This window comes from Trichosurus vulpecula, chromosome 7 (assembly GCF_011100635.1).
Source record: "Trichosurus vulpecula isolate mTriVul1 chromosome 7, mTriVul1.pri, whole genome shotgun sequence".
Taxonomy (NCBI): domain Eukaryota; kingdom Metazoa; phylum Chordata; class Mammalia; order Diprotodontia; family Phalangeridae; genus Trichosurus; species Trichosurus vulpecula.
The window spans coordinates 221758016-221776800 of record NC_050579.1 but is presented as its reverse complement, the minus strand read 5'-3'; the positions used below and the strand labels follow the sequence as shown (position 1 = coordinate 221776800).

The following is an 18785-nucleotide window of genomic DNA, read 5'->3' as shown; positions in this document are numbered from 1 at the left end:
CTTTTCTGCGATTATTTATTTCACGTTACTCTCCCTCGAAAAATTCTGTTCCAGCCAAACTTTTGCTGTTCCTTGTTCAGTACATTTCATTTCCCATTTCTGTGGTGTTTTCTGGGTTGTTGGTTTGGTTTTTTTTGTTTTGTTTTTTAATACAAGCTGTCATCTCATGCCTAAGTACTCATATAGAACACAGATCTAGAGCTGGAAAAGATTTTGGAGAGCTACTCCAACCCCTGTTCTTTTTACAAGTGAGAAAACTGAGGCCCAAAGCTAGGGAAGAGACTAAAATCACACATTGATGAATATAGTAACACTTGTCAGATGCCTTAATTCTATGAGATATTTACTTTAAGGAATCTTTAAAATACAAAATTGCTTTGTGGGAAAAAAGGACTGTTGTAATTGTTATATATGTTAATATTCACTTCAGTGTTGAAAATGTTAAGCAATTGATAAAACTGCACAGTGGCATTAATGTGTCTAGAATTAAATTGACTAGTAGGAGTAACTATTGAAAATTCTGCTACAATGTTAACATAAATACAGTGTGGTAATACATTGCTAAATTTTAGTTTCTTGTTTCAGATTAAATCAGGTTATATAAATGAAGATGTATTTGTCTGATATATGTGTGTACTTATAAATTGCTTATGTCATAAAACTTGCAGAAAGCTAACTAAAATAATTTTATGCAGTTGTCTTTTAACTATTAAATCCTTGAACTTGACAATTGGTTGCATATCTATAAACTATTTTGTCTTATTTTAGGCAGCTGCAGCTGATGGACATAAAACCAGTCTTCTTCCCCAGCTTATTCAGTGCTTTGCATGTCCAAATTGCTTCCTCCTTTTTAGCAACAAGGATGAATGTTTGCGGCATATGTCTGGAAAAAATCATTTCCTTCAGAGTTTTAAACTGGGTGGTATGTTTATATTGTTTTTATATTTTTTCCCAATATTTAATTTAGTTCAGCAAGCTTCTTTTGAGGGTCTAGTATGTACAATAGCCCTGTGGGGGCAGGTTGGGGGAGGTGAGCAGGATCAGGGAAGTTGTAAAGATTACTAAAACAAACTCATAAAATGTTAGAGCTAGAAGGGATTTTAGATATAAACTAGTCCAAACTCCCTTGTTCCCCCCCACCTACCCCCATCCCCTACCCCCCTCCCCCACCCTCATTTTATAAATGAGGAAATTGAGCCTCAGAAAGGGAAACGAATTAGTGCTTCTAAGGTCAACGCAGTTAAAGTAGCTTTGTTACTTTATTCCAGTGTATATGCATGTAACTATTATATACTGTACAAAAACATATTTTTTCTTGTTTGGGTGAGAGCCAGACTTAGCCCTCTAGGGCAGAATCCGTGTGGCCAGGTATATTTTTCCACTATGTGTAAGAAGTATTTTTATCCCCATTTTACTAATGATGAACTTGAGACTCACGTGTTTTGACTTACACCCATTTGTCACATGAGCTCTTTATAGTGTCTGAGGTTTGATACTCAACTATTATTGATCTTCTTTTAAAATTTTCTCACAAGACCAATTTATTTGTGTTTCATGAATCTTCTTAGATAACCTCCAGTTCAGAAGAGAATTATAGACTGCTTTTAACACTGCAACATTTTGAGAATTCTGAAAGTTAGAGGAAAATTTCAGTTTTCAGCGAATAAAATAAATTTACTCTTGGGAGTCAAAGGAAACTACTTGGTCTCTATTTTTGTATCTGTAATACTTGAACCTAATTAGGTTTACTTCTAGTGAAGTGCCTCACATTCCTGTAAGAATGTCTCTTCCTATATAAGCTGAAAAGTGACTTCCTTAAAATATCATTAGTTTATGTTTTATATGGGTTGAGGATTTGAGGAATATTTTTAATTTATTTTGCCTGTTTTCCCCCAGATGACAAGGAAATATGTCCTATACCATTTCCATCTTTTGCAAAGAAACTTTTGATATCTCTCTGTAAAGAAGTCCCCTTTCAAGTGAAATGCATGGCCTGCCACAAAACATTACGTTCTCACATGGATCTCACGGCCCATTTCAGGTAAGTATGACTCAAGTAATAGAAAAGTTTCAATTATGGTTTTAACTGCCAATGCTAATGAAGATGTGCTTCTGAATAGACACATTATAAGTAGAATAACCTGGCAAGTTGGGAGAAGAATGGTGAAACTGAATATTTTTAAGTTTTTGCCTGTATAAAGGAGCTAGTTTAATTCTTAAATTTCATGTCTTTTAATATGTCTTACATATTTAAAGTACTCTAAAGCAATTGAACTATTAAGTTACTAGTTTTACTTAGAAGCACTCTAGGGTAGCGTCCAGAGGATAAAAATACTTTGAATCTGGGCTCTAAGAATACCTGAGTTTAAATTCAGCTTCACGCTTTACTAGCTGTGTGACTCTGGGAAAGTCACTTAACCTCTGCTACCTAAGTTTCCTCTGTTAAAATGAAGACACTGTCTTCAAGGGTAGTCGTGAAGATAAAATGTAAGAATATTTTTAATAAATGCTAGGTTGTTATGTTTTTATCACTTTTTGCTAGATGTCATGGGAGATAGGAAGAAGTGTAAGACCAGTTGTTCTCTTCCAGGACCTTTAAAAACATATACATGTAGAAAATGAAACAACTATATAATGACATTAGTAAGTAGAACAGGCAACATTACTGTGAACTAAAGTATCAGAGGAATCTTATTCTTATTTTTTCCTCAATTACATGTAAAAAAATCTCCCTTCCCTCCCCACTCCCACCCCCTCATTGAGAAGGCAAGCAGTTCAATATAGGTTATATATGTGTAATCATGGAAAACATCCATAATAGTCATGTTGTACATGAAAAAATAGACCAAAAAGAAAAAGAAAGTAAAAAAAGAGTAGGCTTCAGTTTGTATTCAGACAGCATCAATTCCAGAGGAAGTTTTTGAAATGGGTGAGGGATTGATCATCTTTCTGTGTCTCCATTTCGTATCATATGAAGCTAAATAACATCCCCTTTTTAAAAAATTTCCATTTCTATAACTTAATATAATAAAAAAGATTGCACATGAAGCTGCAAATCTTTTATATACAACTTGCCATTCCTTTAAAATATATAATAAAATTATCATATAAATTTCTTTTCATTTCTTCCCCCACCCTAAAGATGGCTACCATTAGACACAAATATTGTGTGTGTGCATACACACACACACACATATATATATATATATGTAAAATCGTTCTATACATTTATCAGTTCTTTCCTTTTTTATGTAGTATTTTATTTTTTGCAATTACATGTAAAGACAATTTTTAACATTTGTTTTTTATGTAAAATTTTCAGTTTCAGATTTTCTCTCTTCCTCCCCCCCTTTCCCTTTCCTGAGACAGTAAACAATTTGTTAGCAGTTATATAATAATATCCCTTTTTAAGAAAGTTTTTCTTTCCAAGATTATAAATAAAAGTCTGCCTAAAAGAGTTCAGTATACTTAGAGAAGGAAGCGTTAGAGCATACATCTACTGAAAACACCATGCATTTCTTATTTTTTTCTTGAAGGGGATAGGCAGGGCAATTGGGGTTAAGTGACTTGGCCAGGGTCACACAGCAAGTAAGTATGTCAAGTGTCTGAGGTGGGATTTGAACTCCGGTCCTCCTGAAAGAACAAAAAGCCTTTGCGGGAGGGAGGGGGGAAGTAAAACATGGAAGGGGGAGAGAAGGAGAGAGAGAAGGGGGAAGGAAGGAAGGAATCGTTTAGGTTTCAGCAGAGTCTCCATTCTGGTCTTATTTCAGAAACAGGATATTTGGCTAGACCAGCCATAGTAATAATTAAAGATTGGAAAGTAAAACCTTTGAAGAAAGATTAAAAGAATGTAGATTATTCTACCTGAAGAAAAGAAAACTGTATTGAAACTTGAGTTCTTAAAGCATGTGATGGGTTATTTAATGTGATTTATTATTATATTGTACAGAGGATAGTGACACCAACAGTTGTTTTATTTCTTAGAAAAATGGGCCTTAAAAACCATGACCTTAATTAGATTATTTGTTAGGAAGGAATATTCATGAGGTACCTTCGGCAAAGCTTTGCCAGGGATATGAGGTCAATTCTTATCTGTTGTTGGGTTTGGAATTAGACTTAATGATCTCTCCAAAGTTACTCTCAACCCTATTATTATGTACTTGTGTTGAGATAGCCAAGATTAACAATTTGTAGATATCACCTCCTGACTGAGCAAATATTAGAATGAGATGTGTGAAATAGGAATATATTTTTTCAAAGCTTTCATGAATAAGAAATTTTGTGGTATTTTTTTATTTATCAGCAAAGCTGGAAAGCAAATTATTTATCATGTTCTGAATGATGAACTAATATTTATAGATAGTCCATTATACACTGATAAAAATCACAGTGCATCATTTTTTCCCCCATAAATCTTAATTACTTTTTCCCATAGCAAGACAGGAAAATGAAGTAGGAATAAATTACATAACTGATTGATATGCTTAAAAAGTCTGAAAGTGTGCAGTGTACCACATTTGTATACCTTCCACCTCTACGAAGAAATGAGGTGTTGGGAATGTGTTCTCATTTCTTTCCTTTGAGCCATACTTTATAGTAGAAGTACTGATTTAATTCAGTTTTGGGAAGTTTATTTTTTACTTTTTGGTTAATGCCCAAGTTAGAAAATTTTCAGTGACTGTGTACAATCTTGTCTTGATTGATTATATTTATTTGCTGAAGCATAAATATGTAAAAAGTTAAGTAACAGTGCAAGAAATATTTGGGGCAGGTGAATGTGAAGATAAATGTCAGGCCTAAAGAATGTGAACTTTATATATATATATTGCAGACAATGGAAAATCATTTAAGGTTTATGAGTTGAGAAAGTTCCCTGTCCAAGAAGTCTTTTAGAAAGATTGTATGACACTGTGGTAAATTGAAAGTTGGGAGAGTCTAGAACCTGGGAGATCTTTTATCAGGGTTTTCTAAGTGGTCCTTGTTTAATAGGGTAAGTCCTATCATAAAACGGTTCTGGGGAGAATGGAAAAGGAAAGGAGAGAGATTTGGCAAATATCGCAAAATTATTTTGGGAGTGTGGAGTTGGGGGAAGAGGCTCGAAGCTTGAAGTTTGTAGCAAGATAGCCAAGTGGAAATGTGTATCCCACAAGAGGATGGTAGGAGGAGTGTTATTATGGAACTTACAGAGAAAAATCAAGTATGCAGATGGACATTTGGCGAATATTGATAAGGGTAAATTAAAGCTTAAAGCAAAGAGAATGGATAAGATTTATAAGAAGGGAAAAAGCATTCAAAGGGTTGAAGACTGAACCCTTTCGGTTATTTACATTCAGAGAATCAGAATTGGTCAGAGTCTTAGGAAGTTCACCTCTCATTAAAATGTGAAGATTTTAATTGGGAAAAAAAATAGGGTGAGAACAGAATAGTATGAAAAAATACTTGGGGAATGGTAAAAGGGAATGAAAATCAAGAAAAAGTCATTAGATAATTCATTATCATTACAATAGGGACAGGAGAGGTAAAATCCATATTGGAGAAGTTAAATAAAAAATTAGTGGTAAGGAAGTAGTAGAAATATGAAATATATTTATCTATATATGCAAATATACATACATACATCAGTTTAACCATTTCTCCTGAGCAGCCATGTCCTTATTTATTTTGGGGTTTTTTCCTGTAAGTTTTGGACTTTAAACTTAACATTGTTAAGTTTCATTTTTCTTGATTCAGACCATCATTCTAGCCTATATTCTTCAAAATAAGCCATCTCGTTGCCCAAGAAAATACTCACATATTAAGCTATTTATTCTTCAGGAATAGTTTATACCCTATAGGATATCTATTTTTATATATCTAGTATTTATATATCATATTTATGTGTTATTTATATTATATATAACAATATATATTATATTTATATATTTTACATATATACTATTTGATACTATTTACAGTTCTCTAATATGTGTCAGCCACCTCCATTCTCTTTGACCTCTTCCATGGAAATTGCAAACGGGCAAGATATAAGCCATACACAAGTATTTTGAGGTGTTTTGATGTCATTGTACCTTTTACCATTATTAAAAAGTATTTGTGTTTATTTGTTCATGCATAATTACGGAATTTTAGAAAGATTTAGTGTATGAAGATGTTTTATTTTTTGTGTCTAATTCAGAGTCCATTGTCGAAATGCTGGTCCTGTAGCAGTAGCTGAGAAGAGTGTCTCCCAGGTTGCAGAGAGATTCAAAGCAAGAGGTTATTGTCTAAATTGCAATGAACTCTTTGTGGATGAGAGCAGTACCAGTAATCACAAGCAGAATTCGGGACACAAAGTCCGAGTCATTGCCTCAATGGAAGAATCCATCTTGATGTATTGTCATGTCAATGGAGGCAACAAACCTCCCTCTGACCTGCGCCTCCTGCTAGAACATTCAAAATTTTCATCACTTAAAAGGATGTTATCCAATAAAGATTCAAGGACATGCAGCACTACTCCAAAGAAGAAGAAAAACTCAGATGATCAAAATAGTGAAGGTGTAGTACATACAAAACAAAATAAGTCAGTCTGGTTTTGTGAATGTCAACAAAAGTTCCTAAGTGAAGATGCAGCAGAAAAGCATGTATTCTCAGCAAATACAATGTGCCATAAATGTGTAGTCTGTGGGAAAGTATCTGAAGATGCAGGTGTTATGCGTTTGCACATGAGCCGGTTTCATGGAGGGGCGCATTTAAATAATTTTCTTTTTTGGTGTCGGACGTGCAAAAAGGAATTACGGAGAAAAGAGACTATTATGGCTCATGTGACTGAATATCATCGTGGACACACTTATTTTTATGAGCAAGATGCTGGAGAAGAGGAACCTTTGCCATCCTCTTCTAAGACATTGATGAGTAGCCCTGTTAATAGGAGTAGTCTTTCAACTATTATGCCTGTTCTTCAGTCCCCTCCAAAAAGTCCTCCAAAAAGCCCTCCACGGGGGAAATGGCAGTGCCGAATTTGTGAAGATATGTTTGACTCCCAGGAAAGTGTTAAACATCACTGTATGTGTTTAACAAGTCATCAGTTTCATAGGTACAGCTGTGACCATTGCAAAAAGTCCTTTCACAAGATAGAGACACTATACCGACACTGCCAAGATCAGCATGACAATGACATAAAAATTAAATATTTCTGTGGGCTCTGTGATCTGACTTTCGATGCGGAGGAAGCATTTTTGAGTCATTATAAGGATGTCCACAGCATAGACTATGTGTTTGTATCAGAAAAGCCTGAAACTTCAATTAAAAATGAGGATGACTTCCCAGTATTGGAGAAAAGTAACTTGTTAACATGTGGCTGCCGGGAGAGTTACATCTGCAAAACTAACAGGAAGGATGATCACAGTAGATGTCTACAGATCTTGCTTGACAAAGGTAATCTGTGGTTTCGTTGCGGTTGGTGTTCGGCCACAGCCCAGAATGTAGCAGACATGAATGCCCATGTTCTTAAACGTCACAAGGGAGAGAGCGATCATAAAGAAGAGCAGTACTTTGTGAAGTGCGCCGTCTGCAGCAAAAACTTTCACGATGCTGAGAGTGCTCAGCAACATTTTCACACAAAACATTGCTTCTTACAAAAACCCAACATAGCTCACTTTGGACCAGAAAAATTAAGCCCATTCAAGTTTACTGCCAGTGGTGCACGTGTAGACAGAAAACTGAAACATCCCATAAGCCACCCAAAAATTTCAGAATCTCCTTCAAATAGACTACTAAACATGGATTCAGGAGCTAAGAATGACATAGGCTGTCAAAAGATAGGTATGACCTTAAAATTATGATTTAATGTCTATGCAAATCTCATACAGTTGTGTAGAAACTTAACGTATAGATCCAGCAATAATCAGCGTGTCTCCACTAAGACAGTATATAATAAGTGGCTTAACTGAATTATAATAAGATCTGTAATGAAAGCTAAACCATAGCTCATCTGTTTTAAACCAGAAATGTGACGAAAAAAATTAAAGCTTTCAGTTAATAGATCCAACCAGGTTATAGTAACTGGGCTTCCTTTGTTATCTCCCATTTACTTGTTTTTCTTAGCCAAAGTCCAAACTTAAGGGACTTAGAATTGTACATATTGGTTTTTTAAAAGAGAGTGAGTATTATCATAGAGCATTTTCTTCTTCCCAACATTGGCATGGTTCTCATATGGCACAGGAAATTCTTCAGTAAAGGAAGTTAGTTTGGGATTTTTGTCCCTGTTCTTAGACAGTGTAAAATTTCTTTTGTTGGATGTTATTGCTGTCATTTTTAACAGCATCCAAGCACCCTCAAAAATGAGCCAGTTGATTTTTGAAAGGCCTTTTAGGAGCTATTGTTTTGGTTTCAATTTTTGGCTATAAAGAAGTCATTTTTAAAAGTACGAGTACCCTTCATGTAATCTGGTGGGTATGTTTCCATAATGTTTAATGTGGAGGGAAAACTTCTGCATGTTAAAAAAAATGACTTAGTGATGGGATTTAAAATGATAGCAAGGAAAGGAGCATAAATGTTTTGGTCCCATTGATGAAGCATCCAATGGATCCCATATTGTAAGAGTATAAAACAGAAAGTTAAAATTAGTGACATACTGCCACCTATTGTATATACATTTTCCCTCCATTCATTCTTAAGTGCCTTCTTTCAGATAATAGCATAGATTTAAAACTGGAAGAGACCTTAGAAGTCATCTCATTCACACCCTTCATTTTACAGATAAAACCCCAAGATTAAGTAAGTAGTAATTGTCAGTAAAAATTTGAACCCAAGTTCTTTAACCTCAAAGCACACTATATCTTTCCATTGCGCTCCCGTTCCTCATCTTAACTGGTTCACAAGGTTTGCTTTACGAAAGGCATTAACGAACTCTTTAGCCCTGGAGGCTTTTAGTAAAAATAAAAGCCCTGTGACCCTAGGACAAGGCAAAGCGGAAAAATGAGGATGGGGTTAAAAAATTGTTACACTGCCAAAAAAGTAATACATGATTGTTATGAAATCAGATTCTGACTTGGCATATTAACCCATGTTGCATACCTAAGAATTTAATTGCCATTATTTTGTTGTACTGTGTACAACAAATGTTGCAGCTACTTCTCTTAGGTAGATATGGGGAAAGTGTGTGTGTGCGCGCGCACATGCATATATATATATATATATGTACCCTTTTTTTTTTTTTTGGTCTTTGTTTGCCAAGATTTCATACTAAGAAATTTAAAAGTTTTAGAGAAATTCTTACTGACAGCAACCGTGTCTATGTGTCTTTTACCAGATGAAGGAGATGTTGAGCTACCAGATTTGGACTACTTGCGAACCATGACTCATATAGTCTTTGTGGATTTTGATAACTGGTCAAATTTTTTTGGTCATCTACCAGGATTCCTTAATCAGGGAACCTTTGTCTGGGGATTTCAAGGTAAAGTTAACAATGAGTTGGATATGTCTCCCTTTTAAATATAATGTGGCCCACTTAAACAGAACTGCTTTTGAACTCTCCTGTAATGGAACTCAGCTACATGATTGAAATGATACATTGTGTAATGATTATTTCTCCACATTTCACATTTGAACCCTTACTTTATAAATTTATTTTTGAAAAGTGTTAACCATGAGTTTTTTGATTACATACATATAAGAAATTTCCTTGAAGTGTAGAGAAATAGTAATGCTTTCCAAAGTTAAGGAGTTTCATTTAGATATGTAAAATAAAATAGTAATGCTCTCAAAATCTTAGGAGCATTATTTAGAATGTATATTATGACAATAAGAACCAAGTGTTTATTAATAGTAAAGTTCTCAACGTTTCTAGAGGCACTTGATTTAATTATTTGCTAATTAGAGAATCTGGCTTTAGTGTATGAGCTTCTTAAAGATTTTACAATTGGTTGAAAGAACTCAAAGGCTCTGGATCAAGGATAAAACAAGGAATTAAAGCACCACAACATGTTATTACAGGCTAACCAGTAGATTTTCCCAGGAGGAACCTGAAAGTTCTGGGGAATTTGAGCACAAATGAGGTGCTCTAGGATCATCTTACCCCTTCTTACCACCCTGCCCCATCCATCATGGTCATCAGCCACTACTGAGGCTGCCTTCTAGTAATTTACATCATATATATATATATATATATATATATATAGCGCATTTGAGTTTAATAAGCACATGTAAATACATGTAAAACCCTTTGAGGCAAGCAAGGAAAGAGAATGCCCATTATACTGATAAAGTTAAGTCTAGGAGAGACTGCGTGACTTGCTGAATTGGAGAAACCAGGACTAGAATTTAATTCTTAGGACTCTTGAGTCTGATGATACAGTGCTAATATAGTGGAATGTGTGCTGGATTTGGAAGTCAAAAAATATGGGTTCAAATCCTAGCTCACCAAATCCTTACCAAACTGTCTTATCTTGGGCAAATCACTTAATCCCTTTCCTCTCAGTTTCCTCATCTGTGAAATGAAAGTGTTGGAGTATATGACCTCAGAGAGGTCCCTTTCAACTCTAAAGTTATGCTCATGTGGTCTTTCTGATATACTGAAAGGCAGTGTTCTTTCAAAATGGCAAATACAAATTAGTCTTGTCAGTGTTTTAAAGTTGATGATTTACTACTTGCTCTGTATTGATTGCAATCACAGCTGCATACTGAATATATTCTGTGTTTATTGTATAGGAACATTTTGACATTGAATTATTAAAATGTCTTGGTTTTTGCTAGTGGTACATATTTTATTGAGGAATTTATAAAAATATTTCCAATTATTAATAGGATTACATAAATAAGCAATTTGTTTTGAAATCTTCTTTATCGTAGCCTTCAGTATCTCTATGTGTTTTGAGAATCATTCGATATTTAATAATCTTAGCTGTATTCAAATTTGTTGATCCCTAAAGTCTCTTAGAGTCTTGGTAATTTCTCTTTTATCATCAACTGTATTTGGGAATCTAGAGATCATTTGCTTGGTTCTGACATAATCATAGCTCAAAATTCATTTTATGCGTTTAGTACCGAAACACCTAAAAGTTTGAGTTTTGCTACTTGTTTGTTATATAAACAAACCTCCCATAAAACCTCAGGGCTAATGGGTCTACCTTCATTCTGTTAAAAGTATCTCTACATCTACTGCCCTGATCTTCAAGGAGAAGTTATTTTAATATCTGATTTCCTCCCTCAAAGAATTTTATGAAACCTATTATTTACTATTGTATTTATAGCGTTAATAATATGTCAAAGCTGAAAAATAGAATTTGGAATCCTTTGTACTTTTAAAATATGGAATATAATTTCTTCCACCAAAGTAAAGAAATGACAGTTTAGTAAGAACAGATACAATATAATTAATTTTAGTTTTTTATATAAGATTTGATTTAAAAATAATTTAGTGGAACTTTTCAGCCATTTTCTTCTCCAATTTGACTATCATTTTTTGCATTTTTAATATTGAAATCTTAGGAGGAAATACCAATTGGAAGCCTCCAGTCAATTGCAAGATCTTTAATTACCTTAATAGGATTGGATGCTTCTTCCTTCATCCACGATGCAGTAAGAGAAAAGATGCTGCTGACTTTGCCATCTGTATGCATGTAAGTTATAATTGGACTTAAAGTACATTTGGTATCTACAGCTCACTTGATTCTGTGTTGACGTATTGGTTCCATTTAAATTTAAAGGAAAGAAAGGCAGTTCTCACTTTATGTGAATTCACATTACACAAATTTGACTTTACTTAAAGAATTCTGCATTCCAAAAAAGATGTCGATGTTAATTTTACAATACAGTACTGTGCTCCCTGTCTACTCCTGCAACTCATACCTCTCAACCCGGCACTCTGCAGCTTCCCACTGCCCCACCAAAAAACAAACCCTCTAAGTGAAGCAGAATGGTCTACAAAGAGACCACCCACACTCCTACTAGAATCACTCCTTTCCTTCCCCATGTCTGGGCAAATTGACATTACATAAAATTGTTTTATATGGAGGCCTGCAGAATGATCCATTTATACAGATCAAGAGCAGTAAGTACATCATTCTTGACTTAATTTAAGTACGTGGTTTTTCTCTAATAATAAAAGGAAAACTCACATGTACATAATGTTTTAAGGTTTTCAGAATGCTTTTCTCACATAAGCTGTTGATGTAGGTAATATGTTTTACAGAGAAGAAAATTAATGTTCTGAGAAGTTATGACCTGCTTTTAGTCAGTGTCTCTCTGAAGTTTTGAGTCAACCTCACACCCTCCTGCCTTCAAGTTGAGCAAGCCATACTGTCACTAATAGCTGTCATTGATAAGAGTGCTTGAAATATATGAAAGTTTATGTACCAACCACTAGTGCAGCTCAGTTCTTTATAGCTTTATCTAGAGTTTTTTTAAACAAACAAAAAATATTTGATATTGTGGACTCAGGTGAATACAATGTTACACACATTTCATTTATAGGAAAATTTTTCCACACCAAACTTCACTGATAGTTTTCTAAGCTTAATGCTTTCATAGATTTATTTTCATTTGGAGTGGTTAGCAGTTCTTTTATTTATCTCCATTTGGTTTCCTATCATTTTTCACAGTAGGTTTTAAAATTGTTCATTGTAGATACCTGAGTTCTCCCTTAATTTCTGTCCTTTCCGTTCCTCACTTTTCTACTTGCAGTATATTTATATTTTTATTTTGTTTCTCTCCCACTTTGTCTAAGACTGAGCTACTGTATGTATATATGTATATATGTATATATGTATGTATATATGTATATATGCCTTTGGGTCCTGTTCCTTCCTTTTTTCTCTAGTACCATATCTAATCAACTCTCTTGTTAAGACTCTGCATTTACATTAGCAACTTACTTTTGGCCTAGAAAATATGCTCAAATTTCTCCTAAACCATCCTTTCTTTGACTCCACCACCACCACCCTTTATGTCTCATGGATCTCTCTTATCTCTGTCCATCTTTTGGAAAGAATGATCTACCTTGGATGTTGGATGTTCTCATTGTTTCACTATTCTGTCACTACAGCACGCTTTACAAAATCTGGTTTTTCCCCATCTTCTATTCTGCCAAAATCTTTTCTTAAAAATTGCCTGTTGTCCAGTCTAGTCTTTTCAGTATTATTTTTTTCTACTTTTCGTGGAATTTTACATTGCTAACCATTTTTACCCTACCCCGCTATCCCCCTCAAATTACTTAAAAAAAACAAAGTAACATGGAAAATAAATAGTAAAATCTTACTGTAAAACCCTTAGCTTTAAAAAATTGATTTTTATTAATACATGCTATATTATCTAGATTTTTCCTCTGTATCCCTTCTTCTCCTGCCCCCCAGAAGAACTGTCCTTACCTTTAACTTTTTAAAATGCAGAACAAAACAAATAAAAAACAAAACAATAAAGAAAATATTTTATGTTTTGTCCCCTTTTCTAGGTCTTGCTCATAGTTCTACCACCTTTGGTCTTATTTGTCTGACTTTTTCTTCTTTCTAATCTAGCTATAGTCAATGTGTGTAAAAATTCCAGTTTTACTGTGCAAAAATTCTAGTTTTACTGATTTTGCACTGTATTACCTCATATAGCTCTTATATGCTTCAGATATTTATTGTTTTTAATGGCACGTTAATATTTTGATTACATCAGTGTTCCATAATTTATCTGTTCTCTTAAACATATAAATTTCCTGGGGTTGTTTGTTATTATAAGGAGAGTGTCTGTGAATATTTTTGTATTTGTATTTTTGTGTAGAATATTTTTGTATTTGTCCTTTTTATGATATTTTGGGGATGGACAGGGTCCATTCCTGGGTCAATACACCTTCTTTTCCTCCCTCCCCCATCACCCTTCTTAAAACATTCACATTTATGACTCTGTACTGTCTGATTTCTTTCATCTCTGACCATTTTTTGGCTCTTCTTACTACTATCCCAGGATATAGGCATGTCCCTCTTCTTTCTATATACTTTTCTTTATGCTCATCTATTCTCACAGCTTTAATTATACCTTTATGAAGAGGTCTCCAAAACCAGCTTCAACTTCTCTTCAATTTTTGACCATTTCCAGTTACTTATAGACTGAAGAGGGCAGTGTGAGAAAACACCTGTTGTATTCGAGTTTCATTTCTGATACATACATCTCTCTACAAATAGAAGTTTTGGAAAAGGTGCCAATCTATATTGATAGAGTTGTGTCTCACAGGCGTTTCCATTTCTGTTAATATCACGTCTAGTACCTGATCCTCATCCTGGTCCAGCTGACCTTAGTATCCCAAACTCATTATTTTCTCTACAAGATAATCAAGTTTTGACTGACTTCCCTATTTCTACTAAATTCGTCCTCTAATAACCTCACTCAATATCTCAAAGTTGTTTTAGGTCCTTTCTTTTTTCCCCCCTCTATCTCTAATAATCACTAAGCCCCAGTAGTACTCTAGTATTTGAGTTGGATTTCCTTCTCATACTCATTGTCCAACTATTCTGTTTGAAGCTCTCATTACCTTAATAAGCTTTCCCAAATGCCTCACTACATAATAATATACTGAAATTGTTTGTATCATGTTATTTGCATAAATGTGCCTTATTTCCTTACCAGAAGATGTTTTGAGTACAGGGAGTTTGTCTTCATACTTTTCTATCCATAATGCACCGATGATTGTGTTTGTGCACATAGCTGATAAGTATTTGCTGAAAGAATGTTGTATAAATTGTAACTCAGTATGTCTTTTATTTTCCCGACTTTTACATTTTGTCCTACAGGCTGGCCGTCTAGATGAACAGCTACCTAAGCAAATTCCTTTCACTATTCTCTCGGGAGATCAAGGTTTTCTGGAGCTACAGAATCAATTTAAGAAGACTCAGAGACCAGCTCACATCCTAAACCCTCATCACTTAGAAGGGGATATGATGTGTGCTTTATTAAATAGTATATCTGATACAACCAAAGGTACGCAGCTGGAGATACCATACAGAATGCCAAAGAGGAGGAGACTTCATTGCTGAAAGAAACCAATAAATGGCTGTCCACAAGGAAACTGTTTCCCCAGTTACTAAACCATCATAATTATATCTTATTTGCATCTTTTTTTCCCCTCTCTTTGGCAAACATATAGAAGGAGGATTGATTTACTGTAATTTTCTTGAGTCTGCCGTGTGGTACAACAGTTCATAGTTATTGGGTGATTGATAGGTTGGATATCTTATGAATGCAGTTTTGTAGATAAGAAACTTCAGTTGCATTTCATAGATCCACTTGAAAATTATATGGAGAAAAAACACAATTACAATTTTCCCAACAGTAGATAGCAAACATTACAGAAGACGTGATTCACTTACTCTTGACTAGTATGAGTGGTCTGAGTATGTGTAGGAATCATTTGTTTAAGTATGTTTAGCTCTCTGTTTTATAAGCTTATTGAAGACCATCAATATTATCTGAATTGTATAAGAATTAAGTGAAAGGATTTGTTAATTACATTATGTTGCCCCTTTTCCACATCATGTTTAAAGAAAAAAATCTAAGGCTAAAGATTACCTTAAAGTCGCTAATGTTCTTTAAAAGAAAGAAGGAAAAAAGGACAGAAGAAAAAGAGGAAAACACAATATATTTGCTACTTGAATCGAGGAGTAAAGCCTGAGGGGTTAAATATGTTCACTGCTCCACTTAGTTATTTTTCTAGACTAACAATGACTTTTTAAACATGATCATTTCAAAGGATTTATTGTCTCAAGTCTGAACACTAAAAGAATAGTCAAACAGATTAAACATAGTTATTCTCCTATATTTATATTGAATTCTTTTTACATTTTATTTTACAATTTTTATTCTTTCTAATAGGTATTTCCCCCCAATTTACCTGCCCAATCTTTACTTTTTTTCTTCTTTCAATTTATTTTTACTTTTATTAACTTCTTTGCCATTTTTTTCATCCTTGTTACTGATTCTCAAAATTATATGCCTTTATTTTTACTTCTGCCACCTCATCTGTGCCTGTCTCAGTTTTTCCTTTTTCATTGCTATACTAAGCACTTTTAAGGAATGTGAATGGGATTTGGTCCCATGCATTTCAGTACTGTGTTGCCTGGATTGAGTGCTGGATGGGATACTGTAGGAAAATCAGTAGCCAAGACATGAAGATGAGGGGGCTGTAAGGAAAAGGGCTGGTAACTGTCCGTCATACTAGATGGCCCCTAAAATATGATTTTCTTGTATCTGAGTGTCAATTTATCTCATCCTTCCTCTCATCCTCCCCTATTTAATGATCTGTTTGGGGATATTTGTGTGCCTTTGGCACACACAGCGCATCATTATGCTTATTTTTCTGGCCTTTGAAAGCAGTGAAGTTATCACATAATGGCAGTACAAGGAGTGTATCTCAACATGTTATTAATGATACTTGCTGAAGAAACATCACTATGTTATATATAATGTGTATCATCTGATAAATTGTTTGAAAAACTCCAAACTGCTGATAATTTAAATACAAGCATACCTAAAGGTGTTAACCATAGTAATGATTTCTCAGTGTTGCCCTTGAACATTTTATATGTTGGGATCAGTATCTTTTTGGATCTCGGATGAGAACAAAATGTATTGTCTTAACAGCAACTTTAATCAGAGTAGTCATCTTTGTCACGTTTGAAAGCTACGTTTACTTGCTCATTTTTAAAAAGGAATCATATTATTACTTGAATTGATTAGATTCACTTGAATTAGATACCAGCTATCTAAGAGGCTCTTATTCTTATTATTATTCCCTATAACATTAATCAAAAGGGATGTAATTTTAGCTGAGGTTTTAGGTAGCTGTGATTCCTGTGTACAGGATAAGTATCTTTATTCCAGAGCTATGGACAATTTTTTACTTTTAGCATCTTTATTCTATTTTCACTTCAGTCATATTAACGATACCTTGGAAGAGGACTCCAGGTGCTACTTGAGTCCAAATAACTACTTGAACTGAGATCTGTATCATCGCTGTCATTTTTAGGTTTTTGTGATACTGGGGTGGGGTAGGGAAGAGAATGGAGTTTAGAACTGTACACTAACTCAGACATTTGTCATTGTTTATTGTGTAACTTTTTCATCCTTTATTTCCACATAGCTTAAAATTAAACCGTAGCTCTTGTTTCTCCTTCTAGACAGCTGAAATACTGGGTAGTATTGGGGAGGTAGAATCTGTCTTTCTAGGTACTGCTTCCTGGATAAACTGAAAGAAATCTTCAGTAACATTGTACATTGATCAGTAGGGAATTCAGTCTTTTCTAACTTTCAGGGAAGCAATGTTAAATCTGTCATTTCAGAAAGCACTCACCTCAGTGCAGATACAGAGTTAGAGAAGCACAGGGATCTGTGGAATTTGTGGCTTGACACCTGTAATACTGGCCTATTGAAATTTTAGGAGCTATTTGAGTATAGTTTTGTGAGGTAGAGGAAGATGTGAAAAAGTTCATAGTTCTGCCATTATTTTGGTCTTTGACTTTGAGTAAGTTGCTTAATGTTTTCTACTTCCCTTATTTGTAAAGTGATGAGTTTGTAATTTAAGGTATAAGTAGTCTTCCAGACTGTTTTGATATTGAAGACACTTCCAGACACAAATATCTTCCTATCCCATCTAATCTTTCCACCTCCAGGGGGCAGTCTCCCAAAACAGTCAAGCCAAACCATCTAATCATGTGGTTGCAACTGATAGTACACCCTAATTTGTACTTTTGGACTCTTAATAGAAAGGATGTATATTTAACTTTTTTTCTGCTTTTATTTTTGGCTTTGCCTTCTTTGCTCTCTATGTTATACACATTATCATTCTTTTGAAGGCTTTTGAATACAAATACGTCCCCTTATATTCATATGCCAGAATTTTTTTTAGCCATCCCCAGTCCCCAGGCATTTGGTACATGATTTTTTTTTTTAATCACAACTAATGCTGCTATGAGGTAATTACTTGTCTCTGCGTGTTAGAAATGAGTATTTTCTTGCTCTCAGTAAACCTTTTTGGAGGATATAGCTACAGAAGTGGGGTAGTTTTGATTCTTTATTATCACTACTTCTATAACATCAGCATGTAGAGCTGCTTAAAAATATCAAGTTGATTATGAAAAAATTTTAAATCATCAAGATCAGACCACCAATATTTAGCTTAACCAGAGAATACTAGTGAATTATTTTTCAGAATCTATTCTACACTTGCATTTACTTATATATGCCCTTATTAGAACTTTCCTTAGACTTTTATCCTCTGTTACTTTTATTTTCCTTGCTATCCTTCTTATCTGCACATTTTGTTGCTAACACAGTAGAATAAACCCCTCTAGCAATACCCAAACAATGCAGCACAAATAGACTTTTGCCCTTCTGGTCCCTTTCTGTTTGCTTCACAAATGTGCCCATGTGGATACACCCAACCTTATTCTAACCTTAAATTTGTGTCACTTTTACTCTCCGTCATCTTTTAAGCAGCATTCTCAGAATGTAGTATTTTTAAAATTCCCATGGCTAATTTTTTCACTTGTGGGTGTACCTACTGTCCCTTTGTATAACTGTCTAGCCACCACTGATTATTGGTCCATACCCATTTTGGAGGGAAGAAGTAATCAGGATAATATGTGAAAAATATATGGACCAAAAGTAGGTACTTACTTAAAACCTAGAGAAGTACATAAATTTCCTGCTGGTAAGAAAGATCAGTAGATGATAGTCACAAGATAGTACACTGGCTGAAGAACTATAGATTTTATAGATTTCTCTGTCATTGTTTATGTACCTGTTAGATGGCCAAGAAAAAGCAAAATAGTATT

At 34.4% G+C, this 18785-nt stretch overlaps 1 protein-coding gene across 7 annotated transcripts in view; it reads left to right on the top strand.

The window, feature by feature from the left end:
- The window catches only part of ZNF451 (zinc finger protein 451), a 106102-nt gene that overhangs the window by 73992 nt on the left and 13325 nt on the right, over positions 1-18785 (top strand). For 4 of the 7 annotated variants that reach the window (XR_005010871.1, XM_036766850.1, XM_036766853.1 and 1 more), the window contains exons 8-13: positions 769-922; positions 1897-2041; positions 6176-7800; positions 9290-9433; positions 11467-11597; positions 14748-14934. Coding sequence is in view for 6 of the 7 variants with exons in the window: in XM_036766850.1 (XP_036622745.1) it covers positions 769-922; positions 1897-2041; positions 6176-7800; positions 9290-9433; positions 11467-11597; positions 14748-14934 (2386 nt within the window). In the remaining variant the exon portion in view is untranslated. The remainder of the gene's footprint in view (positions 1-768; positions 923-1896; positions 2042-6175; positions 7801-9289; positions 9434-11466; positions 11598-14747; positions 14935-18785) is intronic. The other 3 variants (XM_036766854.1, XM_036766856.1, XM_036766855.1) reach the window with 1 other exon arrangement.